General features: G+C 44.8%; 1 protein-coding gene across 1 annotated transcript in view; it reads left to right on the top strand.

Moving 5' to 3' along the window:
• Positions 1-24733, top strand: part of M1AP (meiosis 1 associated protein) — a 90055-nt gene extending 65322 nt beyond the window's left edge. The window contains exons 5-10 of the mRNA XM_033175235.1: positions 5101-5263; positions 6147-6288; positions 21044-21250; positions 22935-23075; positions 23525-23536; positions 24358-24733. Of these exons, the coding sequence (XP_033031126.1) occupies positions 5101-5263; positions 6147-6288; positions 21044-21250; positions 22935-23075; positions 23525-23536; positions 24358-24516 (824 nt within the window). The 3' untranslated portion in view covers positions 24517-24733. The remainder of the gene's footprint in view (positions 1-5100; positions 5264-6146; positions 6289-21043; positions 21251-22934; positions 23076-23524; positions 23537-24357) is intronic.
• Positions 24734-25619: the final 886 nt, after the last annotated feature.

Genomic DNA, 25619 nt, shown 5'->3' with positions numbered 1-25619 from the left:
AGCAAAGGCCAGTTAGTTTAGGGGCAAAGTCTGAGACACCTCAATGACAGAGAATTGGCTAGACTACGTAAGAACACAGTGGATCACATTTCTCAATATTCTTATGTTTAACGTGGTAAATATAATTGACATTATAATTTGGAGCATGCTGCTACCTCAGCAATATCAATGTGGCCTGTGGCAAGAGGAAGAGAACCAAGGTTAAATAAAGATCTCACTGGGGAGGCATTTGCTAATGGGGGAAAACTAAAGAACCTACAGAGATACGCCCCAGGGAGGACAACCAGTGCTCAAGACCATGTTCACAAAGCAGTTCAGGCAATTACTGCAACCAAGAAATCAATCCAGTGTTCTGGGCATGCCAGAAAGATCCTGGATAATAGATACTGTTCTGCCTGGCAATTATACTTCATTCCAGGTCCACTAGATGGCAGGAATAAGGCCATTTCCATTCTCCCATCTCGGAAGGCTGGCTCAGGCAGGACCTGGGGCGGCTGGGCCTGCAGATGGATGGGCCCATCTATCAGTCTAATCAGCCACACTGAGGTTGGGAAAGCTGAGTCCTCAGGGACCAGCTCCAAAGAGAAATGACCAAAATATATCTTCTTTAGGGCTGGGAGTTGTACCTATCTTTCTCATTGAACAGAATACTGGTAATGGCTACAGAGATCATTGAGGGTTGAAGAATGGATTGAATATGATGTTTACCAAAGCCCTTCTCCTAAGCTTTGACACGATCCACTAGGGTTACTGCCTCCTTTGAGAGCTGTTTCTTGGCCATTGGCAGTCTATTTGAGTTTTTATATATGTTCCTTTTCTTCAGCTATAATAGAACTCTTTATGACCATTGTTTCTTTAGGACAAAGAAGGGCTTTTTGGAAGTGTTACTACACAGGATTAAGGCTTCCCAAGACCCTTTCTGTCTAAGAATGGCCATCAAGTCTTTTCCTCTCTCCCCCGTTTCAACCTAGTGCCCAGGATGCCTTTGCCAACTTAACTTGATTTTAATCTGTCTTTTCTTTGTGTGAAATATTCTTCCCAGAACCTCCTTTCCACCCCTTTTGTCCAAGGCTGATAGTACCAATTTCTCCCTGTCCTATCCTCTGGAATTCACTTATCTGTTTTCCCTATTTAAGGCAGCTAGCACCTTTATACAGAAGCTAGTGTATAGCTAACATTATTAAGCCCATCCTCTGTGCCAAGCACTAAATTAACTTCATTTCTTGCATTATCCCGTTTTATCTTCACGTAACACAATGAGGCAGGTACTGTTACCATATGTCATTGAATCTAAGATGCTATCAATTGTAAGATACACCACTATTTTATGTACCAGTAAGAAAGAAAACAGGCTAGGTGCAGTGGCTCACTCCTGTAATGCCAGCATTCTGGGAGGCAAAAGTGGGAGGATCCGTTGAAGCCAGGAATTAATGACAGCCTGTGCAACATAGATCTGTCTCTACAAAAAATAAAAATAAAAAATTAGCCAGACACGGTGGTATGCACCTATAGTCTCAGCTACTCAGGAGGCTGAGCCAGGAGGATCACTTGCACCTAGGAGTTCAAGGTTTCAGTGAGCCGTGATGGAGCCACTGCACTTCAGCCTGGGCAACAGAGTGAGACCCTGTCTCTAAAAAAATTTTCCTAATGATAAAGTTTTCTTAAAAAAAAGAAAGAAGACATTGCCCATTAAACATTACACAGCTCTTTCTTGTCACTTAGAAGTAGTATTTTACCTGCATTGAGAGAGCTCTTTTAGATTAGAGTAGTAAGTAAGGACTTAGAGTGCCTACCTGGCCAATGGCAATTGTAAGACACAGATAGAGATGAAAAAAAATGTGTCTTAGAATCAATTAAATACAATATTACCCCCATTTTACATATGAGAAAACTGAGACTTAGAGAAATTAAACACACTTTCCCAGGGCTGCACAGAAAATTAGTAGCAGAGCTAAGATTTGAAGTCAGGCAACAGGGCCCACTCTTAACCCTTAGGATCAGAAATCTATATTTTGTGCACTTGACACTCTCAGCCCAGACAATGTCAATAAATCCAGATTTGTCTTCCTCCAGAACCTGGGCTTTTATCTACTATATTAACCTGCCTCGTGCTAAGCAATTCTGAACAAAGGGGCTAGAGATTCACTTCTTTCATTAGGAGGGCTGGGACCCTCAGAGGCCAAGAACTCCTGTAACCAGCCTTTCTTCCACTATCACATGGCATTTGTGATAGTGCTAATCAGAATTTCTCTGGCTTCCCCTCTCTCTTTCCAAAGCTTTCAGCACCAGGGTCAGAGCCAGAATATTTATCTCCATCTATAATCATTTTTTCAGAAATTTGTAGGTCTGCGGGATGCAGAGTGGAACTTGGATCCAGACTGCAGTCAGCTTTTCTGCTGGGGAGGTCTTCACTGGAATCTAGATGTTCAGGCACAGCTGGAATGAGGTCTGGGGAAATTAGGCCTCTTCTAGGGTGGATGTGAGATTTTAACCACAATAAAGATTATGCGGACCAGGCACGGTGGCTCAAGCCTGTAATCCCAGCACTTTGGGAGGCCGAGACGGGCGGATCACGAGGTCAGGAGATCGAGACCATCCTGGCTAACACGGTGAAACCCCATCTCTACTAAAAAATACAAAAAACTAGCCGGGCAAGGTGGCGGGCGCCTGTAGTCCCAGCTACTCGGGAGGCTGAGGCAGGAGAATGGCGTAAACCCAGGAGGCGGAGCTTGCAGTGAGCTGACATCCGGCCACTGCACTCCAGCCTGGGCAACAGAGTGAGACTCCGTCTCAAAAAAAAAAAAAAAGATTATGCTGTCACTATTTTTAAAATTTTATGTATTGCCACACGTAGATTTCTGGACTATGGCTCACTACAAAAACTGAAAGAAAACAAAAACCCCGAGTTTTCCTCCTCTAGACTCTTTGGGTTGTGTGTCTCAGATGTTCACTCTGACTCCTTACAAGGTTCTCTATCTGATGCCACCTGCTTCTTTGACTGCCTAGGGCCCTTCACCCCATCTCTAGGTGCCTCCCTTAGAAAGGCCTTCCTCTAACAGAGCACACGGTGAGCTACACATGAGTTTCTTTTCTTGTTCTTAGGTATCGTGTCTGCCACATCTGCATCTGGGCTCTGGGTGGGAGAAGCACACCTGCTTCTAGATGCAAACCCTGCTAAAATAGCTTTCCCAGCTTTGGGACACTCTGCTGACCACAGTTTGGGTAGTTCTTAATCCAGGCTGCAATAAGAATCACATGGGGAACTTATAAAAAATACCAGTGTCTCAGGGCGGGAAACATCATACACTGGGGCCTGCCATTGGGCGGGGGGTTGGGGGAGGGATAGCATTAGGAGAAATACCTAATGTAAATGATGAGTTGATGGGTGCAGAAAACCAACATGACACATATATACATATGTAACAAATCTGCACGTTTTGTACATGTACCCTAGAACTTAAAGTATAAAAAAAAAATACCAGTGTCTGGGCTTCACCCCCAGAGACCCTGATTCAATTGGTCTGGGGTAGGGCCCAGACATCAGTATCTTTTTCAAGTTTACTAGATCAGGGGTCCCCAACCCCTGTGTCCTGTTAGGAACTAGATCAGCAGGAGGTGAGCAGCAGGTGAATGAGCATTACCATCTGAGCTACGTGTCCTGTCAGATCAGCTGCATCATTAGATGCTCATAGGAGCCCAAACCTTATTGTGAACTACACATGCAAGGGACCTAGGTTGTGCACTCCTTATGAGAATCTAATGCCTGCTGATCTGAGGTGGAACAGTACCATCCCCCACCACCCCGTGGAAAAACCAGTCTTTTATGAAACCAGTCACTAATGGCAAAATAATTGAGGATTGCTGCCCTAGATGATCCTTACTGCAACCAGAATTGAAAACCTCAGCCAGATGAACACAGCTATCCAGTCCTAAAGCCTCAGGACTGGAAATGGAGAAGTCAGGCACAGAGGAAATGAGAGGAAGCTGGAGTCCTAGGCAAAGTCCCTCCTACTGACTTCCTGTGCTCTGGGACATGTCAGGCTGAGGGCCATCTCACCCAGAATTAGTGTCTTATTAACAATGTCTAATGTGATAAGACCTAATGTCTAGGTCTTATTCACGGGGCCCAGGAGGGCCAGCTGGATCTGACATCTGTTCTGCCATTCTATTTTTTTCTATGTTGTTTTTTTACCTCATGTTGCAGTTAGTACAGTCATTTCACAAGTCACTAACATCAACTACCAGCCTTCTCAGAAATACTTAACATTCGTATATTCACAAGTTTGTTATCAGTATTCGAACCAGGTATACGTTTTATTGAAGAACTTTGTAATATCAAGGATTCAAGCTTGTGCAACAGATCATCATACACTATGGCATATGCAGTTCCCTACTGGAGCAGAAGCTTAATACAGAAGAGTATAATACCGAGATGAGTAACTCCTACCTAGCCTAAGCACTCCTCAGAATTGTCTGATGCCACTGTGATGCTCCAAGGCCCAGAAAGTCCTAAATTCATGTTTCCTTGGGGGAATTAAAAAATAAGCTATTTCAGGAACTTATTCTTTTCCCCCCACCCGGAATGTCCCTGAATGAGCCCACAGAGAAACAGTAGCAGTCATCTGACTGCCTGACTTCTGCTTTCCTGCTCTTCCTTCATCTGACCTGCACTGTTGCCAAAGCTTAGCCACAAGGAAGCAGCAGAAGCAAGATTTCCTTCTGTGATTGCCAAAGGGCCTCTGCATATTTTGGCATTAGCTACCTCCTCCACAGAGGATGCATGTTCCTCAGACTGGATCACAAGCCAGACGTCTCACTATGAGACAACTCCTCAGCCAGCTCAGAAGTAAAACAAGTAAAAATCATGTCAGACCCTTGAAAATAAGTTAACTCTTGGGTAGAGCGATAGAGATACTATAGGTTCCAGACCTGCTTTCCCTTCCCAAACCAGTCAGACTTTCCTCTTTCCACTCTCCTGCCTCCTCCTATCCCTTGCTTGCCTGGTAGAGATGGAATGGATAGCAGATGTTGTCTCTTAATGGCATAGCCTAAGGTAACTTATTACTCACAGTCCTTCCTCCAATGCTGCTTTTATTGTAGTGTGTCTGAAATGTGATCTCCAAGAGCGACTGCTCAGCCCATCCCTACTCCCTGGCACAGCTGACGGCTCCTTGAGAATGGATGACCCCAAAGGAGACTTCATCACACTCTATCAGATGGCTTCCCAGTCATCGACCTCTCATTACGAGCTCCAAGTGATCAAGTATGGTCCAAGGGAACCTCCCCAATCCATGCAAATGCTATTCTTAGTGGTTCTGTGACTAGGAGGTCCAGAGACAGATGGTATCTCTTAAGTATCAGGCAGGCAAGAGTCAGTTCCAAAGTAGTAGTTACAGCTACGGCATGAGGAAGCAAAGACAGGCTACTCAGCATGTGGAGGCTAAATGTGCAGATGGTGGGAGAGGCGCTACAGTAGAACACGCTGAGGTCTGCATGAGGATTGTTTTTCTTTTGACTCATTAGAAAGCTGTTTATCCATTCAGTAAATGTTTACTGAATAACTACTTTGTTTAAGCATCAGGACAGAGATCCAACCTTCAAGGAGTAAGTGGTACATAGGATCTACCCCTGCCCCCTCCCATTTCTCTAACTACTAGAATTCCTTCTTCCAGGAGAACCAATTGTAGAAGAGAATTAGCAGGCCAGGCATGGTGGCTCATGCCTGTAATCCCAGCCACTCTGGGAAGCTGAGGCAGGAGGATCGCTTGAGCCCAAGAGTTCAAGGCTGCAGTGAGTTATAATCGGACTACTGCACTCCAGCCTGGGTAACAGAGCAAGCCCTTATCTTGAACAAAAAAAAAAAAAAAGGCACACACACACACACAATGAATTAGCAATGATGGCAGAGTCCACTTCAACTCTTCCCAGTTCCTACCACTGTGCCCATGCAAAGGTTCCTGAACTTTGATGATCTTCTGTGTGCTAGATACTATGCTAAATGCTGGTCATACAAAGATGGATAATTCACAGACACTAATTTAAAAGCTTTCACAGTAGCATCTTAGAGTTAAGCTGAATTGAAGTGGATCTAGGTAGAGGTTCCAGATATCACTAAGGAGTCTTTCACTGTAATTATCTCTTCCTAGGGCTTTAAAATCTAGCGGGCTCTGTGAGTCATTGACATACGGACTCCCGTTCATCCTCAGACCTACAAGCTGTTGGCAGCTGGACTGGGATGAGCTGGAGACAAATCAGCAACATTTCCATGCTTTGTGTCACAGCCTGCTGGTGAGTACCCATGTCCTCAGGTGAAAAAGAAGAATCATTTTTAAAGTACCAACCACAGAAAAGCACCTAACTAACTCTGCCCAATCCTAAATCTGCCTCAACCCTCAAGAAGACAGAAAAAACTGGATATACTCTGAAATTTGGAGTAAATATGACTTGCCTTTTGTTGGTTTCATGTTATACAACACTAAACTTGAAAATCCCCTATTTGTAAGCTTAACATTTAAATGGCAACAGGGAATTTTAAAATACAGTACCTGTATTTTAAAACCTACTTCCTTCCTAACACTGTGATAGACATTATGGTTCATTTAAATGAAAAGCACTTAGTCTGTGCCAGACATTGTGTCAAGCCCTAGATATGTATTCTGTAGTGACCTAAAAGACATTACCTATGACCTCAAGAAACCCACTCTCCAATGGAAGAAACAAATGTATATATTCTTGGCCGGGCGCGGTGGCTCAAGCCTGTAATCCCAGCACTTTGGGAGGCCGAGACGGGCGGATCACGAGGTCAGGAGATCGAGACCATGCTGGCTAACACGGTGAAACCCCGTCTCTACTAAAAATACAAAAAGAAAAAAAAAAAAAACTAGCCAGGCGAGGTGGCGGGTGCCTGTAGTCCCAGCTACTCGGGAGGCTGAGGCAGGAGAATGGCATGAACCCGGGAGGCGGAGCTTGCAGTGAGCTGAGATCCAGCCACTGCACTCCAGCCCAGGCGACAGAGCAAGACTCCGTCTCAAAAAAAAAAAAAAGAAATGTATATATTCTTAATTATGAGAAGTTTATAAAGCAAAAGAAGAGGCTGCTATAAGAAAGCCTGTCTATAAAAGTGACATTTAAACTAAGACATACAAGATAAGTGAGAATTAACCAGGTGAAGGGTGGCAGGAAGAGCATTCCAGGTGTAGGGAAAGGCATGTGCAAAGACCCTAAGGCTGGAAAGAGCTGAGAGAAAAATCAAGAACAGAAAAGCCATTGTGGCTGAAACAGGGAGGAAGGGAGAGAGTGACAAAAGGTAGGGTTGGAGAGGTGAGCAGGGGTCAAATCATGCAAAGCTTTGTAGGCCAAATTAAGGATTTGGACTTAGGGAAACAAATCATGAGAAATAACTATTTAAGTTTTTAAAATATTACTTGGGCAGAAATTTGGAAATGAACTTGCAGAAGCAAAAATGGAAACATGAAAATGAGATAGGAGGGTATTGCAGTAGACTAGGCAAGAGACAGTGGTGGTTCGGACTAGAACATTGCAAGTCAAGATAGGATAAGCAAACCAATTAGAGAAATATTTTAGAATTGTTTCTTGGCCTTTTGGCTATGACCAAGTGTAGAAATATTTCAGAGACAGGATTGTCAGAACTTGGTTGAGAGATTGGATATAGGGAGTGAGAAACAGGAAGTATCAAATAACTGCCGGGTTTCTGACTTGAACTAGATGGATGTCATGCCCTGAAATGGAAAAAATAAAAGCAGTCACATGAAACTAACACAACACTTAGCAAAATTAAAACAACTGCAAATAGAATGGAAAGACAGATATAGAATGAAGGTTTGACCTAGTAGGATGATGAGGACAGCACAGCAATGCATCTCTTTCACTATCAGAAGCAGACTTCTTTTTTTCCTGTTTCAAAGCCCACACTCCCTTTTAGGTCCACCCACTGAGTTCCTGTTTCCTGTCTGAAGAACACCCATCTCCTGTCTTTGCAGAGCAGAGACAACTGAGCCGTTGTACCTGTTAGTGCCCAACAGCTCAGTTTACTATTTACTCCACCCAGTTCCTCAGAATCTGAGATGATACATCACTTGGGAAGAATTTCTCCCAGGTGGCTTCAATACATTCTTACAGTATTTGATATTTTAAACAAAAATTGACATTTTAATACACTGCTAGAGATGTATTGCTAGATGTATGCTAGAGATGGATGTAGGGTGTAAATTTTCTGGAAAATGATACCCTTTCCTTTTGCTGGGAATGTAGCCCAAGAAAACAGTCAGGAAAGGGAGCAAAGATATATGTACCAGCATGTTCATCTCAGTGTTATTTACAATGGTGAAAAATTGGAAACAACTCAAATGTCCTAAGTAGGGGGAAAGTTATAGGAACTATAACCTGGTGTAGTGACTCATGCCTGTAATCTCAGCATTTTGGGAGTCCAAGGCAGATGGATCACTTGAAGCCAGGAGTTCAAGACCAGCCTGGCCAACATGGTGAAATCCCATCGCTACTAAAAATACAAAAATTAGCCAGGCATAGTGGCACGCCCCTGTAATCCCAGCTACTCGGGAGGCTGAGACATAAGAATCACTTGAACCCAGGAGGCGGAAGTTGCAGTGAGCCAATATCGCACCACTGCACTCCAGCCTGGGTGACAGAGCAAGACCCTGTCTCAAAAAATAGTTACAATAGGCCGGGCATGGTGGCTCACGCCTATAATCCCAGCACTTTGGGAGGCCGAGGTGGGTGGATCACAAAGTCAGGCATTCGAGACCAGCCTGGCCAACATAACAAAACCCCGTCTCTACTAAAAATAAAATAAAAAAGTAGCTGGGCATGGTGGCAGGCACCTGTAATCCTTGCTACTTGGGAGGCTGAGGCAGGAGAATCGCTTGAACCTGGGAGGCAGAGGTTGCAGTGAGCCGAGATTGTGCCACTGCACTCCAGCCTGGGCAACAGTGTGAGACTCTATCTAAAAAAAAAAAAAAAAAGTAATAATAAGGATGGGAAAAAGTATTCCCTTCCATCCTGGCTTACCTACACAAGATTAGAGTCTCCCTGCCACTAAACTCAGGGTCTGAGGATCTGTATTTATCTGTCTATCTATTTATCAAATATTTACTGACCACTGTGTGCCAAGCACTGTTGTAGGGATGAAGAGACCTCTTCTTTTTGTTTTTTTTTTGAGGGGACGGAGTCTCGCTCTGTTGCCCAGGCTGGAGTGCAGTGGCATGATCTTGGCTCACTGCAAGCTCCGCCTCCCCAGTTCACGCCATTCTCCTGCCTCAGCCTCCTGAGTAGCTGGGACTCCTGTGGTGGGCGCCTGCCACCACACCCGGCTAATTTTTTGTATTTTTAGTATAGACAGGGTTTCACCGTGTTAGCCAGGATGGTCTTGATCTCCTGACTTCAGGATCTGCCTGCCTTGGCCTCCCAAAGTGCTGGGATTACAGGCGTGAGCCACCGTGCCTGGCTGAGACCTCTTTATTAGTCTTCTGTCATGGAAAAGGACAGGGATGTAGTTGACTTGTCACTAGTAGATACCCATATTTTGGAGCATTTACTAAGGGGTAGTCACTTAACCAGGTGTTTTGCATTCTTTACCTCATTTAATCCTCACAATACTCTGTGAAGTAGGGATCGTTATCCCAACTTTTGCAGATGGAGGAGGCTGAGGCCTAAAAAGACCAAGTGAGTTACCAAAGGTCACACAGCTGCCAAAATAGTGTTGTCAGAATTTGAGGACCAAGCTCATACATGTAATCCCAACACTTTAGGAGGCCAAGGCAGAAGGATAACTTGTGCCCAGGAATTCAAGACTAGCCTGAGAAACAGAATGAGACCCTGTCTCTATTAAAAATTAAGAAATTGGCCGGGCGCGGTGGCTCAAGCCTGTAATCCCAGCACTTTGGGAGGCCGAGACGGGCGGATCACGAGGTCAGGAGATCGAGACCATCCTGGCTAACACGGTGAAACCCCGTCTCTACTAAAAAATACAAAAAAAAAAAAAACTAGCCGGGCGAGGTGGCAGGCGCCTGTAGTCCCAGCTACTTGGGAGGCTGAGGCAGGAGAATGGCGTAAACCCGGGAGGCGGAGCTTGCAGTGAGCTGAGATCCGGCCACTGCACTCCAGTCCGGGCGACAAAGCGAGACTCCGCCTCAAAAAAAAAATAAAAAAATAAAAAAAATAAAAAAATAAAAATAAAAATTAAGAAATTAGCCAGGAGCAGTGACTTATGCCTGTAGTCCCAGCTACTCGGGAGTCTGAGGTGGAAGGCTCGCCTGAGCGTAGGAGTTCAAGGCTGCAGTGACCCATGATTGCACCACTGCACTCTGGGTGACAGAGGGAGACCCTGTCTGAGGGGGGAAAAAAAAGAAAAAAAGAATTTGAACATAGTTCTGTTGACTACAAAGCCCATGTTTTTAACTTATTTGCTAAACTCCCTACTCTGGATGTAGCCAGATAAATACAGACTATAACACTGAAGCTAATTCTCCCTTCGCTTACACCCTATGCTTCTGTACTTCAGCGGAGCTGAACTCACTTAAAATGGCACAGTACTCATAACAGCTGCTTACCCATCTTGTACTGCTGTTCTTTTTACTCTGTTTGGTCCACCTCCTCTAGATTAAAGACCACTCTCCTATTCTGGAAAAAAGAGAAGCAAAACAGTTTTTTTTGTTTGTTTGTTTTTTTGAGACGGAGTTTCACTCTTGTTGCCGAGGCTGGAGTGCAATGGTGCGATCTCGACTCACCACAACCTTCACCTCCTGGGTTGAAGCAATTCTCCTGCCTCAGCCTCCCGAGTAGCTGGGATTACAGGCATGCACCACTACGCCCAGCTAATTTTGTATTTTTAGTAGAGACGGGGTTTCTCCATGTTGGTCAGGCTGGTCACGAACTCCCAACCTCAGTTGATCCACCCGCCTCAGCCTCCCAAAGTGCTGGGATTACAGGCGTGAGACACCGCGCCTGGCTGCAAAACAGTGTTTAAATGCCTCTTCCTTCTTGCTTTTCACATGACATTTTCTCCAAGCAGCAAAAATCCTGAATGGCAGTATGTTATGGAGTACAAACTTTTCACAAACTTCAGCTCATTAATTCAACATGAATATTTTTAAGTGTGACAAGATTTATTTAGGGTTTTCAGGGTATTATCTGCTATTGTTATTTCTCCCCTTTTTTGGAAAAAAGCCTCAGTTTTAATTATTTTCTTCCCAAAATAAATCACACATTTGGTTACAATTTAAAAAAAAAAAAGATTTATTTAGGGTTTTAACCTCCTAAGTCTATTTTTACAAGTTTGCCATGCTTCTTTAACTCCATCTTTGGTTTTTTATTCTTTCATACACCTTTTTCATATGTTCTTTTAAAATCTGACTTCAAGTCATCTCCCTATTTAACTCTCTTGCCTTCTGTTTTTCATTGTGATGTTCCCCTCCAGCCAAGTTCTCATTCTAACTTCTGCCTTTCTGTTAATAGCAGCACCGCCATTGTCTAGTCACCCAGGCTTGAAACCTCAGTCACTTTCAGCCATCTCACCCTTTACACCTACTTCATCACTAAGTCACATCAATTTTCCACTCATAACATGAGTTGTAACTCTCCTTTACTTCCTGTTCCCACTGCTTGTCTCACCAGGACTTCTTCAGTAAACTCCTAACTGGCTTCCCTGCCTCCGATCTCTCTCTCTTCTGGTTTTCCCTGCACATTGGCACCAGCTTAATTTCCTTGAAGCATTCCCCTATCACATGTTTTTCTATGTTATCAATATTCAGTCACGTATTACACCTTGCCTATTCTATCCCTGTAGCATCTGTTATCACTATCCTAGTTCAAGCCCTTTTAAAGTTTCCTTTAATACTGCAATAATCTCTCAACTTGTCTCAATGCTTTTAGTGCTTCCCATTCCTAGTCCACTTCACATAATGCCAACAGATTAATCTTTTGATTAGTCTGATTCAGCACTGATTCTGCCACTACTCAGCTTAAAAATACTTTGTGGCTTACTATTGTTCATCCATAAAGTCCATATTCCTTAGCCTAATATTCAAGGTCCCACTTTATCTCCCATTATTCCCCTTCGTTAACCATACACTCCAATCAAATTAATATAAAAACCTTAAATTTTTCCACCTTTGAGCCTTTGTTCATGTTGACCTTTCTCTCATTTCTGTGTGTTCAAATCCTACCCTATCCTGAAAGACCAAGCTCAAGTGGTACTTCTTGAATGAGAGCTCTCCAGTTTCTTCCACTTGTCATTAGACATTTGTATGCTGTTTCTTTTTGGAGAAAAGCATATTTCAAGTAGGTTTTTAAATATATGATCCTATGTTTGAGATTAAAGTCAAAGATATAATTTGACTACCCAAACTCCAGATTGACATAGTGCCTTTTCTACCACTTCCCCACTTTACTAACCAATTCCTAGGCTTTGGTCAAATTTAGGCCCAGAGTAGAAATTCCCCCTTTCTTACTTCTCTTTTTGGAGGAGTCAAGGCAAGGCAGTTTTCTAATATGTTGTAGTAAAATATAATTTGTATTGTCCAGGAAAATCCTGGACTGTGGAATCAGATGGCCTTAGGTTCCTGACAGCTTTTTTCATTTTCCAACTGTGTGAACTTAGGCAACTTGCTTGCCCTCACTAAGCATTGGGGTATTTATCTATTTGTAACCCTAACAAATGTAATGGCCCCTATGTGGCTTAGTCTCTGAACAAATGGCATATATGGAAGCACTATCAGACGTCCAAAAGTAAATTTTAAAGTGATTTGTGTATTCAAAGGACAGCAAAGAGGATCTAGTTCATAACCCACAATGACATTTCTCAAATTTTCTTCCCCCACCCAATTATCTCTAACCTGAAGCTGTTCCTAGAAGCTTTCACACACACAGGTATACACACACAGGTATACACACACACACATACGTACACAAAATATCTCTACCTCCTCAGTCCCTGTTCTCTCTCAATCCTCTTCCTCCCTCTCTCAGCCGTATATTATAAATTGACTTAGCCTCTCTGACATAATGTAGTCCTCCTCTCTCTCAGGTCCTGTCTCCTTCTACCTATTTAAAATACTAAGAACTAAAGCTGAGAAAGCTTCTTCTTTAATCAATAGAAGTAGAGTGAGGGGGCCGGGCGCGGTGGCTCAAGCCTGTAATCCCAGCACTTTGGGAGGCCGAGACAGGCAGATCACAAGGTCAGGAGATCGAGACCATCCTGGCTAACACGGTGAAACCCCGTCTCTACTAAAAAATACAAAAAAAAAAAACTAGCCGGGCGAGATGGCGGGCGCCTGTAGTCCCAGCTACTCGGGAGGCTGAGGCAGGAGAATGGCAGGAACCCAGGAGGCGGAGCTTGCAGTGAGCTGAGATCCGGCCACTGCACTCCAGCCTGGGCGACAGAGCGAGACTCTGTCTCAAAAAAAAAAGAAGTAGAGTGAGGGAGGGCCGGGCATGGTGACTCACGCCTCTAATCCCAGCACTTTGGGAGGCAGAGGCAGGCAGATCAACTGAGGTTGGGAGTTCAAGACCAGCCTGGCCAACATGGTGAAACCTCATCTCTACTAAAAATATAAAAATTAGCTGGTGGTGTGGTGCATGCCTGTAATCCCAGCTACTTGGGAGGCTGAAGCATAAGAATCACTTGAACCGAGGAGGCGGAGGTTGCAGTGAGCCGAGATCACGCCGTTGCACTCCAGCCTGGCAGCCTGGATGATAGAGTGAGACTCCATCTCAAAAAGAAAAAGAAAAAAAAGTAGAGTAAGGGAGAAGGTGCATGACACACACATTGGTAACTCTTGTCCCATCACATATAAAATATAGACAATAAAATATACCTCATGTGGTTTTTAAGATGATTAAATATTGTGTGTGTAAAGCACCCAGCACATGTCTAGCACATGATTTCCACACAGTGGTTAGTTAGCAGTTCTACAGTTTCCGTTTGTTTCTATTTTTGTAGATTCTAATTCTCTGAAGAAATTCTCCATATTTTCATCTAATTTCTTTTTTTTTTTTTCTTTTCTTTTTTTTCTTAGACAGAGTGTTGCACTGTTGCCCAAGCTGGAGTGCAGTGGCGTGATCTCGGCTCACTGCAAGCTCCACCTCCTAGGTTCACTCCATTCTCCTGCCTCAGCCTCCTGAGTAGCTGGGACTATAGGCGCCTGCCACCACGCCTGGCTAATTTTTTGTACTTTTAGTAGAGATGGGGTTTCACCATGTCAGCCAGGATGGTCTCGATCTCCTGACCTCGTGATCCGCCCACTTTGGCCTCCCAAAGTGCTGGGATTACAGGCATGAGCTAATTTCTTAAATATACTAATCATGGTAATTTTAAGGTTCTTGCCACCTAACCCCAATACCTGGATCACTTATGTATTTGTTTCTATTGTCTCTTTTTTCTCTTGGTTTTCAGACATGTGTCACATGTCTTTTGTCACACCTGGCAATAACATATATAAATAAATTGTAGAGACTCCAGCTGGTGTTAGCTTTCTCTAGAGAGGGCTCACCCTTCCCACACTAGGCAAATAGAGTGGTGGCTGAGCATCCTGTTTCACTAGAAACTGTGCTGAGTCAAGGCTGGGCTGCAGTCCTGCTAATGCTCAATCTATCCAGGGTTTGTTCCTGGCCCTCCAGAGTTTTCCACTGAAAGCCTGGTGTATTATGTGTATCCCCTCCCTTTGGAAGGTCCCACCTCTAATCACTGGCTCCCAAGTCTGCTCAAACATTCTACTTTTTGGAATCTTTCTCCTTAAGTGTTTTTGCCTTTTGCTCCATGCAGCCCTAATATTTGGCAAATGTGTTTGGGGGAAAATTGACTTGATTCCCATCCCTTCCCACCACCAGGTCTCCACCAAAAAATCTGCTAGTTTCTCTGTTCTCCTATACTTGCCTCCACAGGTGGAAGTCTTGGATTCTCAGCTCCTCCAGCCAACACTACCACCATGCCCTCTGTCCCAGAATCAACATATACTCCCAGGATATAAGCAGCTGCAATAATTCCCTCATCTCTGTGGACTCTTCCTTCTCTAGAGACTTAGCTACCTCTAGATCTCATTGCCTCAGCAACTCCTTACTGCCTTCCAACAAATTATCCAGCTTTTCTGATTGTTCTAGGCAGGAGAACCAGTCTGCCTCTGGCCACTCCAACCCACTTAGATGCAGAAATAGATGTTTATTAAATGCTCATTTATTCCCCCTTTGCTATCTGTTCAGACATACAGCACATCTTCTAAGTTCCCCTTAGCCAGTTGGCTGGCTTCACCATGTTTTCATTTTCAGGCTCGTGGATTTCCTTACAAGTGTGGGTATAGCTCAGTTTATTCAACCACTGCCTCTTCACTTGTGCTTTTTTTTTTTTTTTTTTTTGAGCAGTTCTTCTGAACAGAGTTCACATTGCCATAATTAAGTCATAATGATTACTGCCAACCCACCAGTCCTCATCGACTATAAATGTTGTGTAACTTTTCAAATTACATTTTACACATACTCTAAGCCTTTGTCAATCACAGCCTTGTTATTTCATTCCCTGATTTTTCACTTGAAAATTTTTTCTGTCTTCCTCATAGATTATTTTGCTGTATTCAGGTATTTCCTTGCTTTTCCTCAGAAAATGATCACTTCATCAGATAGGCAAGACTTTTCCCAGTCTTTTCTGAAAAATATGTATTGTCCACCACTCCCATAAATGTCACTTTTAGATTAATACAGACCACAAGAGAGCTATGTGTTTTGGCAGCATTCTTTGGAGCTTTTATAGATCTATATCTAAGAATTATTCAAGTATTTTTAATTTAACCAAGTTAAATAAACATTCATAATTAAATGTATTTTTAATTTTGAAAAGTTAACACTTCATGGTGCTTACCATGTACCTGACACAGTTCTAAACACTTCACAGCTACTAACTTATTTTATCCCCATAACCATTCTATGAAGTAAGAATTATTATCCCTGTTTTACAGATGAGGAAACTGAGGCCCAGAGAGTAAATGGTAGAGTCGGGATTGAAAGGCTGGCTTCAGGCCCCAAACTCTACACCACTCTACAGCTACATGAAATTTATCAGCATATTGATTGCAGGAGTGCTCTGAAATATATTCACTACTCAATAAGCCACAGACAGCTTCACCCACATTTTATATCAGGAAAAGCTATGGGGCTCCCTTCTACCAAAAGTGGGTGTCTTGTATTTCTGTGAGCTTATCTAATCCTGGCTGTATTATTGTCCTATTTTATTTTTTTTTTGCCCAGTCCCCATAATTATTTATTTTATCTTTTTATGCTGTTCCATTTTTCTAAACTGGCGTAGCTGTTTTGTGGAATGTGGTAGGAAATAAATATATAAATAAAATTAATTTTTTCCAAGTCTTTATGAGATCAATCTATCCATTGCCAGGAAAATATCATTTCTATTACCAAATCTTGCTGTATAGTCCCAGTTATGTAGCTAGTGACTCACTTTCCACATCCTCATTTCAATTACAAAGTCATATCTGTGTGAGCTAGAAAAAGAAATGAAAATACCACCTAGGTCTTTCAGTTTCCTACTTAAAATGTCAGAGTCTCTGGAGACACATTCCAGAGCTTTACAGTCCATGTCTGCCCTAATTGGCCACAGAAGTTACAGGATTCAAGCCATGATGTGTTCAGCAGGAGTCTAAGTACACAGGCAATGAGCCAGCTGGGCTATAACTAGGTGGGGAAACGGAAAGTCCTTGGTTAAATAGGCAAAGACTCAAAACCAAGAATCCAAGCTGAGAGTGGGGTGATGGCAGGTCAGGAGCCATTCGAGAACAGAATGAAGTTAGAGTGTAGCATCTGGGCGGGTCAGGGGATGGACAGGTGCTAGAACAGCAGCCTAGCATGAGTCAGTGGGCTTCCTGTGACCCAGCTTTGTCTGTTTCTCTTGCTTCATCTTTCACCTACGCCGCTCGCATCCTCCACCCCAGCCACACTAATAAATGACTGAATGTTCTCCAAATATGCTGATCTGTTTCACACCTCCACGCCTTTTTTCATGCTGTTCCCTTCCTCTTGCCTCTGTCCACCTGACAAGTATCTACTCATTTTTTTCTAGATGCTGCTTAAATAATTTCACTACGAAGCCTTTCTTGCCTCCACCACAGCCTGTCTCCATTCATCTTTCTTGCCTTTCCACACCCATGTACTTGTTGCCACATCTATCTAGACCTTTTGCACCATAGCTCTCTGATATGAGAAATGTCACATTACTATATTTTTTCTAAATCAAATTTAGAAAACATTGGTTCCCAAGGGCCAGGATGTTGACACACTCAATATCTTTATGGGTGCCTCTCCCCCTAGGATCATACCCAAAATCCAAGGAGCTTAACACAGTACAGAAAATGTGGGAAACGGCCTTCTGGTCTTCAACACACCTCCCAATACTGAATAGAAGTAGCAAGAGCAGACATCTCTGCCTTGTTTCTGATGATAGAGGCAGAGAATCCACTCTTTCACCACTACGTATGAGGTTAGCTGTGGATTTTTTTATAGAGGTTTTTATCAGGTTGAGGAAGTTCCATTCTACTCCTAGTTTACTGAGCATTTTTATTATGTAAGGGTGTTGGATTTTGCCAAATTATGTGTGTGTGTGTGTGTGTGTGTGTGTGTGTTGAGATGGCATCTCACTCTGTTGCCCAGGCTGGAGTATAGTGGTATGATCTAGGCTCACTGTAACCTCCACCTCCTGGGTTCAAGCGATTCTCCTGACTCAGCTTCCTGAGTAGCTGGGACTACAGGCACGTGCCACCATGCCCAGCTAATTTTTGTATTTTTTTAGTAAAGATGGGGTTTCACCATATTGGCCAGGCTGGTCTTGAACTCCTGACCTCATGATCCACCCACCTCGGCCTCTCAAAATGCTGGGATTACAGGTGTGAGCCACCATGCCTGGCCGCCAAATGTTTTTTCTGCATCTATTGAGATGATTATATAGTTTTTGTTCTTTATTCTGTTGATATAGTATATTACATCGGTTGATTTGAGGGTATTAAACCAGCCTTAGGGATAAATCCCACTTTGTTGTAGTATATAATTCATTTTATATGTTGCTAAATTTGATTTGCTAATATGTAGTTAGGATTTTTGTATCTCTATTAATAAGAGCTACTGATCTATAGTTTTCTTTTCTCATGATGTCATTGTTCTGGCATGGTTCTGTGTACCCACACCTAGTGCTTGGAACATAATAGGCAGTCAATAAATTCTTTTTTGTTTGTTTGTTTTTTAGATGGAGTTTTGCTCTTGTTGCCCAGGCTGGAGTGCAATGGCACCATCTCAGCCAACAGCAATCTCTGCCTCCCATGTTCAAGCCATTCTCCTGCCTCAGCCTCTGGAGTAGCTGGGATTATAGGCATGCGCCACCATGCCCGGCTAATTTTGTATTTTTAGTAGAGATGGGGTTTCTCCATGTTGGTCAGACTGGTCTCGAACTCCAGACCTCAGGTGATCCGCCCACCTCATCCTTCCAAAGTGCTGGGATTACAGGCGTGAGGCACCGTGACTGGCCAATAAATTCTTAACAGACAAAAAATTCACAAGCAAATGCAGGAATCAATGTAAAAATAGAAGATTTAAAACAATACTAATAATCCAAATCCTGAGCCCCTGAGCCCCATCAGAAGTTACTTAAGCTAACTGAAATGGAGTCCCCTGAAACTTTCTGGTTACTATCCCTTCCAGGCTTAAACAGGCCATGGCCTCAGAGCAGTGGCAGTTCCCCTCCGCCCACCGACATACACACACACCATGATTTCTGTACCATTTATTTCCAGTGTGATGGATTCTAAGCATCAAGCTGACTTTCCTGCACATTTGAATTTGTTCTTCAGGAAGACAGCACATCTCTAGATAGAAGCAAAACGCTAAGCAAGCATGAACTTCTGAAGGCATGCATAAAGCTCTTGGCACAGTACCTGGTGCCTGATAAGCAGTCCATTAAAGTTTGTAATTATGATTATGACTAATTTTCCCATGCCCAAATCATCTGCCCCACCCCCAAAACCTTCTGAGGATACATCATGCCTCCCGAATTATCAGTCAAGTCCTACCCCATAAAGAGGTCAGCAACCACAGGAATGGTACATACCTGTTTTTCTTGGAGGTTTCCTACCACTTGCTGTGCCTACCAGACCTCCTCAGAGCTCCACACTGCACAGAATGATGACACTGCTTTAAAGTGCAGAGCCTCCCCTAGGACCACCCCAGCACCTCCCCGCTGGGGTCTAACTCTAATGCTACAGCAAGTATTTTCTGTCTCACTGTGTCTCTTTCTATTTGTCTTCCCCAAGACACTGATATTCCTTTCTCTGAAAATCGTTTCCCACTTTTTGCCTTTCCTGTTTTTTTATTTGTCTCAACTTTTCATATAAGAGTAGCCAGAACTCATGTGTTTTCTTCCATCTTATGTAGCAAGGAGGTTGTTATGGTTTGTACCAGATGTAACTGACGATCACCCCCAGTAAGAGGACACAGTTTGAGATGACTATAATAGTTCTAACTCCATATTTCCTGGAGTTTTGTGGTTTTTGTTGAAAAGCTACCACAAAAAATTGCCTCATTTTCATGGCTCATTTAAAAGGATACACCTACGAAATCTTCTCAGAAGTCTGGTTGTCTCTAATTCTTACTCATGCCCTAACCTCTGCCATCTCCATGGCACATGGCAAGGTGCCACCCTCTGTTCCGTAATACCCATCATCCACAGCGGCACTGCCCCCAGCGTCCTGACTCTTCTTGTCCTGTGATCGGCTAAGATGATCTCAAGGGCCCTGCACCCACCCACCTCTCCCTCTGCTCTTTCTTTCTTTATGTTTTTTTTTTATTTTTTGAGACAGAGTTTCGCTCTTATTGCCCAGGCTAAAGTGCAATGGTACAATCTTGGCTCACTGCAACCTCTGCCTCCCAGGTACAAGCGATTCTCCTATCTCAGCCTCCCAAGTAGCTCGGATTACAGGCATGTGCCACCAGGCCCAGTTAATTTTTTTGTATTTAGTAGAGACGGAGTTTCACCATGTTAGTCAGGCTGATCAAGAACTCCTGACCTCAGGTGATCCACCCGCCTTGGCCTCCCAAAGTGCTGGATTACAGGTGTGTGCCACTGCTCCCGGCCCTGCTCTCTCTTTCTCCTCCCACTTTGCAGGCTGCTTTCACTGCCTTCTCTCTATCTGTCTGTCTATCTATCAATCATCTATCTATCTTTATTTATTTAATTTTTTGTAGAGTCTTGGTATGTTGCACAGACTGGTCTTGAACTCCTGGGCTCAAGCAGTCTTCTTGCCTTGGCCTCCCAAAATGCTGGGATTACAGATGTGAGCCACCACATCTGGCCTTACTACCTTGTACACTCTCTGGACATTCCAGGGATATTACCCAGTCAGCCCGTTCTAATCCCAGTTGTTAGCAAACCAGACTTTATTACCCTCCAAAGAAGAACTGAATTTCTACAACAGACAACACTTCATACAAGTCTTGGTTTCAAGACACTGCTTTTTTCTTTTTCCTTTTGAGACAGACAGGGTCTCACTCTGTCACCCAGGCTGGAGTGCAGTGGTACAATCATGGCTCACTGCAGCCTTGATCTGCTAGGCTCAAGGGATCCTCCCACCTCACCCTCCTGAGTAGCTAGGAGTATAGTCACGTACCATGGGCTTCAAGACTCTATTTTTAAGAATTATAATTCTTAAAAGTCCACATGTACTGTTGAATATGGTAGGCCCCTCTGGGATGAACATCTACTTCAAGTTACATGGCATTTCTTAACTTTTCTCTCCATTGTTGAGCCTTTTATGTACTCTCTCTGGCATATCCCAGACCAGGGAGGAAGAGTAGTACCTTGTGATACTGATGATTCAAGCAGGAAGTCCCTCCCTACCAGGGCCAAAGTTAAATGGCTCTGCCCCCTCAGCACCCCTGGAAGTCAGGGAAACTTCAATTGGGACTGATCCTCAAATCATGCCATAGACTAAAGATGAACCAGTATTTCTGTATGTCCTTGTTTCAGAAAAGAGAATGGCTGCTGTTAGCCAAGGGGGAACCACTGGGCCCAGGACACAGCCAGAGAATTCCTGCCAGCACCTTCTATGTGATCATGCCATCACGCTCCCTCACACTGCTGGTGAAGGCGGTGGCCACACGAGAACTGATGCTTCCCAGCACCTTCCCCCTGCTACCTGAGGACCCACGTGATGACAGTCTTAAGAATATGGAGGCAAGTGGAGCCCAGATCTCATGGGACAGATCTAGAAGCGAATGGAGTTTGAGAAAAGGAGGAGGGAGAGGAGTGAGCCCAGGAGGGAATGGATAGGGAGCTGAGGAAGGAATGTGGTAAGACAGTAAGAAGAGAAAGCAAGAATAGGCAATGATGCCAGAAGAAGGAAGTAAACACTTAGATGATGGCAGCAGGGTAAGGAGTGAAATAGAATGGAGGCTGGGTTGAGGGAAATGAGACTTGAGAAGAAAAAACTGGGAGAGAAAAGGGATATTGGCATCAGTGATGACTGGGAATTAGAGTCATCCTAGAGGACACACGACATGCACACGGACCTGAAATCTGAGGAATGGGTGGCTGTGAAGGAGAAAAGGGAGCATCACAGAGTAGAAGCCTGATGGCACGCCAGGGCACAGGAAGGCAGGGGAGGAAGCCATAGCATCGGCAGCTCCAGCTCCTGGGGATGCACTGGATACTTGTTTTGTCAGTTTTGTCTTTGCACAGACTGGTTCTCCTGCCCCCACCTCCTCCCCAGAGAGGAGATTGTGATGTTAGACAAGGGAGAGCAGAACATTGGGAGGGAAAGGAAAGGAGAAGACACAGTGGAAGGCAGAAGAAAAAAGAAGGGAGAAGGGTGTAAAAGGAGACCCAAAAAATCATTCTTTGTATGGGTTTTCGTGTCTTTGTGTGTTTATTTTTTGAGTGTGTCTGTGCTTGGGTCTCCAAATTGGTGGCAGTGGGTGTAGATGTGCCTGTGCATATCTGTGTGCTGGTGTGTTCTTAGGGGTCTAACTTTCTGCATTGCATGTGTGCATATGTGTATACCTGTGTTGCGCTCATTTATGTTTGTTGAGAAAAAGAGGAAAAGGCAGCCAATGTAGGTGTCCAAAATAGGAAGGGCTTCAAAATGAGATGAGATGGATGCAGATGCGAAGGCCATTTTTTCCTCCTCCTCCTCCTGGGATCTGGATTCTCTACATTTGCTCTGCTAGTCTCCCCAGGCTAAGGGTGGGAGGGATGGCTCTGGGTAGGGAGAACTGGAACCACATTGCTGCTGGCTCGCTGGCTTAAACGCAGCAAGGACAAGGCCTGGGATTGTACTCTTGACTTGGCGGCCACAGAGACACAGAGAGAGGTGGGCACAAATGGTCATGGCCCGCTCAGCGTCTCACTTTGGGGCCAGTGGTTCCTGGCACAGGATGTTGTGGCCGGAAAACCTGACTGCACAGGAATGTTGTACTCCTGTATCCCCTCCTCCCTTTCCATTCAGCTCAGCTCACCTCCAGGCTGAGAACTCCATGTACTCGCCTTGCAGGCTGTGAGCACCCCGCCCTGCTGCGTAGCCCGCTGACACACTCTCCCTCCGTGCTCACAGTGGATCCCTTGTAGCATTCATGTGCGCCGGCCCCTCAGAACCCCTGGACATGCGTCTTGGGGCCAGTGTTCAGTGTTCCTAACCACTTAGGGTTTTTCCTACTTCTCCTACCCATGCCTGGCCCTTACATCACAAGCACTGGACCTCAGGCCAGAACACTCAGTGGGACAGCATCTATTTCACAGCCTTCATGGCAGCCCTGGGGTTTCACATTTCCTCCAGCCCCTCACACTCCTGGATCACTGCCTGACATCTTGTGTTCTGTGACCTCAAGTTCCCTGGGTAAGGCCCCTCCTCTCTTTTCCTCAGCGCATGCTGGATAGCCTGGAGCTGGAGCCCACCTACAACCCGTTGCAGGTTCAGAGCCACCTGTACTCACACCTGAGCAACATCTATGCCAAGCCTCAGGGGCGGCTCCACCCACACTGGGAGAGCCGAGCCCCGAGAAAGGTACCACTCCCCTCCTTCTCTCCTCTTCCTTATTTCCCCTCCCTCCCCTTCACGCCCAGAGTCCTAGAAAGCCCTCCTCCCCCATCCCACCACCACCCCCATCCAAGGGAGTAGCCCTCCTCCTGGATCCCACCCCTGGTGGAAGGGAAAATTAGAACCCTTACTGGGTAGGGAGGCCTGTTTGCTAGGGCATTTACATATGATAATGTTTAGGTATTTTAATTGTAGTGTTTATGATAACTCATTAGTCATTTAACAGACTATTGTCCCATTAAGCAAACTGGCTACACAGGAACTACAACCACAGTCCTCCTGAAAGAAAAGGCTGACGGAAAGGTGGAAAAAGAAATGCCCAAGGGATGGGAAATTAATATTTATAGAGCACCAGTCATTTGCCCGGTTTTATGATAAGTGCTTGCTCATATATTTTTCTCATTTAATCCTCACAGCATCCCTGCAAGGTACGTGTTTGCTCATTTATAGATGAGGAAAGGAGGCTGACCAAGGTTAGTAACTCAAGAGGACTCCCATGACTGGGATTGAAGACAGCTGGGGTTGAAGAGGGACGAATGATTGAGGATGGAGAAATATTTTTATGAGACCCATGTTCTATATAATATTTGGGCTTCCTTCTGCCCTTATTAACTTTTTCTCAGTTTCTTAGTAACACAGCCTTTAGAAAAATTCTCATTTTGGGCCAGGCATGGTGGCTCATGCCTATAACTCCAGCACTTTGGAAGGCCAAGGCAGGTGGATCGCTTGAGCTCAGGACTTTGAGACCAGCCTGGGCAACATGGCAAAACCTCGCCTCTACAAAAATACAAAAAATTAGCCGGGAGTGGTGGTGCTCACTGTAGTCCCAGCTACCTGGGAGGCTAAGGTCGGGGGATTGCTTGAGCCCAGGAGGTTGTGGCTGCAGTGAGCCAAGACTGTGCCACTGCACTTCAGCTTGGGTAACAGAGCAAGTTCCTGTCTTTAAAAAAAAAAAAAAAATCATTTTGTCTTAGCTAAAATTACAGAAGGACATTTTCAAACTAGAGGTAGGAGCAGGGGCTACCACAAGTTAGCTGCTGGGCAAGCTGCCAGAGGTAGGACACTGGGCAAGGAGACAGGCACTGTGGAGGCTGGAATCAAGGGACTCCAGATCACTGTCCTGGGCCTTGAGGCTGTCACTCCGGGGATGGGACTTACGAAAGAGTTAGGACAGGAAGCCCAACAGAGAATGGGATAGGTGCTCAGAAACTCTGATCTTCAGAGAAGGCTCTGGTTGCTCTCTTTGCAGACTGGGCAGTTGCAGACCAACCGAGCTCGAGCCACTGTGGCCCCCCTGCCTATAACTCCTGTCCCAGGCAGAGCCTCCAAGATGCCAGCAGTCAGCAAATCTTCCTCAGATGCCTTCTTTCTGCCTTCAGAGTGGGAGGAGGATCCCTCAGGGCCCTAAGTCACCAGCACCAGAGCCCAGCTGCCCAGCTTAACCACATCCATGCTCAGGTTCACATAATGGCTATCTGTGTGTGGTCAGACCTGCTTTCTATCCACCTGAGCCTCTGTGAGTGAGGGCTGACTGGGAAATAGCAGCCTTCCCCTCCTCTGTTTCAGTGCTGTCCCACTCCTCAAGTCGGCAAGCGACACCTGAGCCTGTCCCTTCTCCACCAAGGACTCTCATTTTGAATCATTTGATACTGTTTACACAGGTGAAGATTAAACACCCCGTAAGCTTCCACCATTGTTAGAAGCATTCCTAACCCAGAATTTCTTCTTGTAGCTCTGTGTAAGCAGGTGGATGAGGTCATATCACCTTTGGTAAACAGGACCTCAGGAACAAGGATGAGGTTTTCAAAGCTCATAAAAAACAAGTAGGATTGAAATCCAAGCCTCATTTCAGAGCCTGTGCCCTTCCCGCTACACCACCAGGCGTGAGCCTCCAAAAAGACAAGTGCTTGGTACCTACATGCAAAGTGTGTGTGTTGCGGGGTGGGATGGCTGCCATACAGCCCAGAACAGGGGACAGGATGGCGTAAAAAAGACCTACTCCTTTCCTGTTACTCTCTCCCCACACGTACCAACCTTCCTGTTGCTCCCTCCATCCACAGAATAATAGCTACCATTTATAAAATGTTTACTCTGGGCTGGGAGCAGTGGCTCACACCTGTTATCCCAACACTTTGAGAGACTGAGATGGGATGATCACTTGAGGCCAGGAGTTCGAGACCAACCTGAGCAACACAGTGAGACCCCCCATCTCTACATAAAAAATACTTTTTTTTTTTTTTTTTTTTGAGACGGAGTCTCGCTCTGTCGCCCAGGCTGGAGTACAGTGGCCGGATCTCAGCTCACTGCAAGCTCCGCCTCCCGGGTTCATGCCATTCTCCTGCCTCAGCCTCCCGAGTAGCTGGGACTACAGGCGTCCGCCACCTCGCCCGGCTAGTTTTTTGTATTTTTTAGTAGAGACGGGGTTTCACCGTGTTAGCCAGGATGGTCTCGATCTCCTGACCTCGTGATCCGCCCGTCTCGGCCTCCCAAAGTGCTGGGATTACAGGCTTG

The sequence above is a fragment of the Trachypithecus francoisi genome, unplaced genomic scaffold, assembly GCF_009764315.1.
Source record: "Trachypithecus francoisi isolate TF-2019V2 unplaced genomic scaffold, Tfra_2.0 Lachesis_group17, whole genome shotgun sequence".
NCBI classification, from domain to species: domain Eukaryota; kingdom Metazoa; phylum Chordata; class Mammalia; order Primates; family Cercopithecidae; genus Trachypithecus; species Trachypithecus francoisi.
The sequence above is the reverse complement of the archived record's forward strand: the minus strand, read 5'-3'. Positions and strand labels throughout refer to the sequence as shown.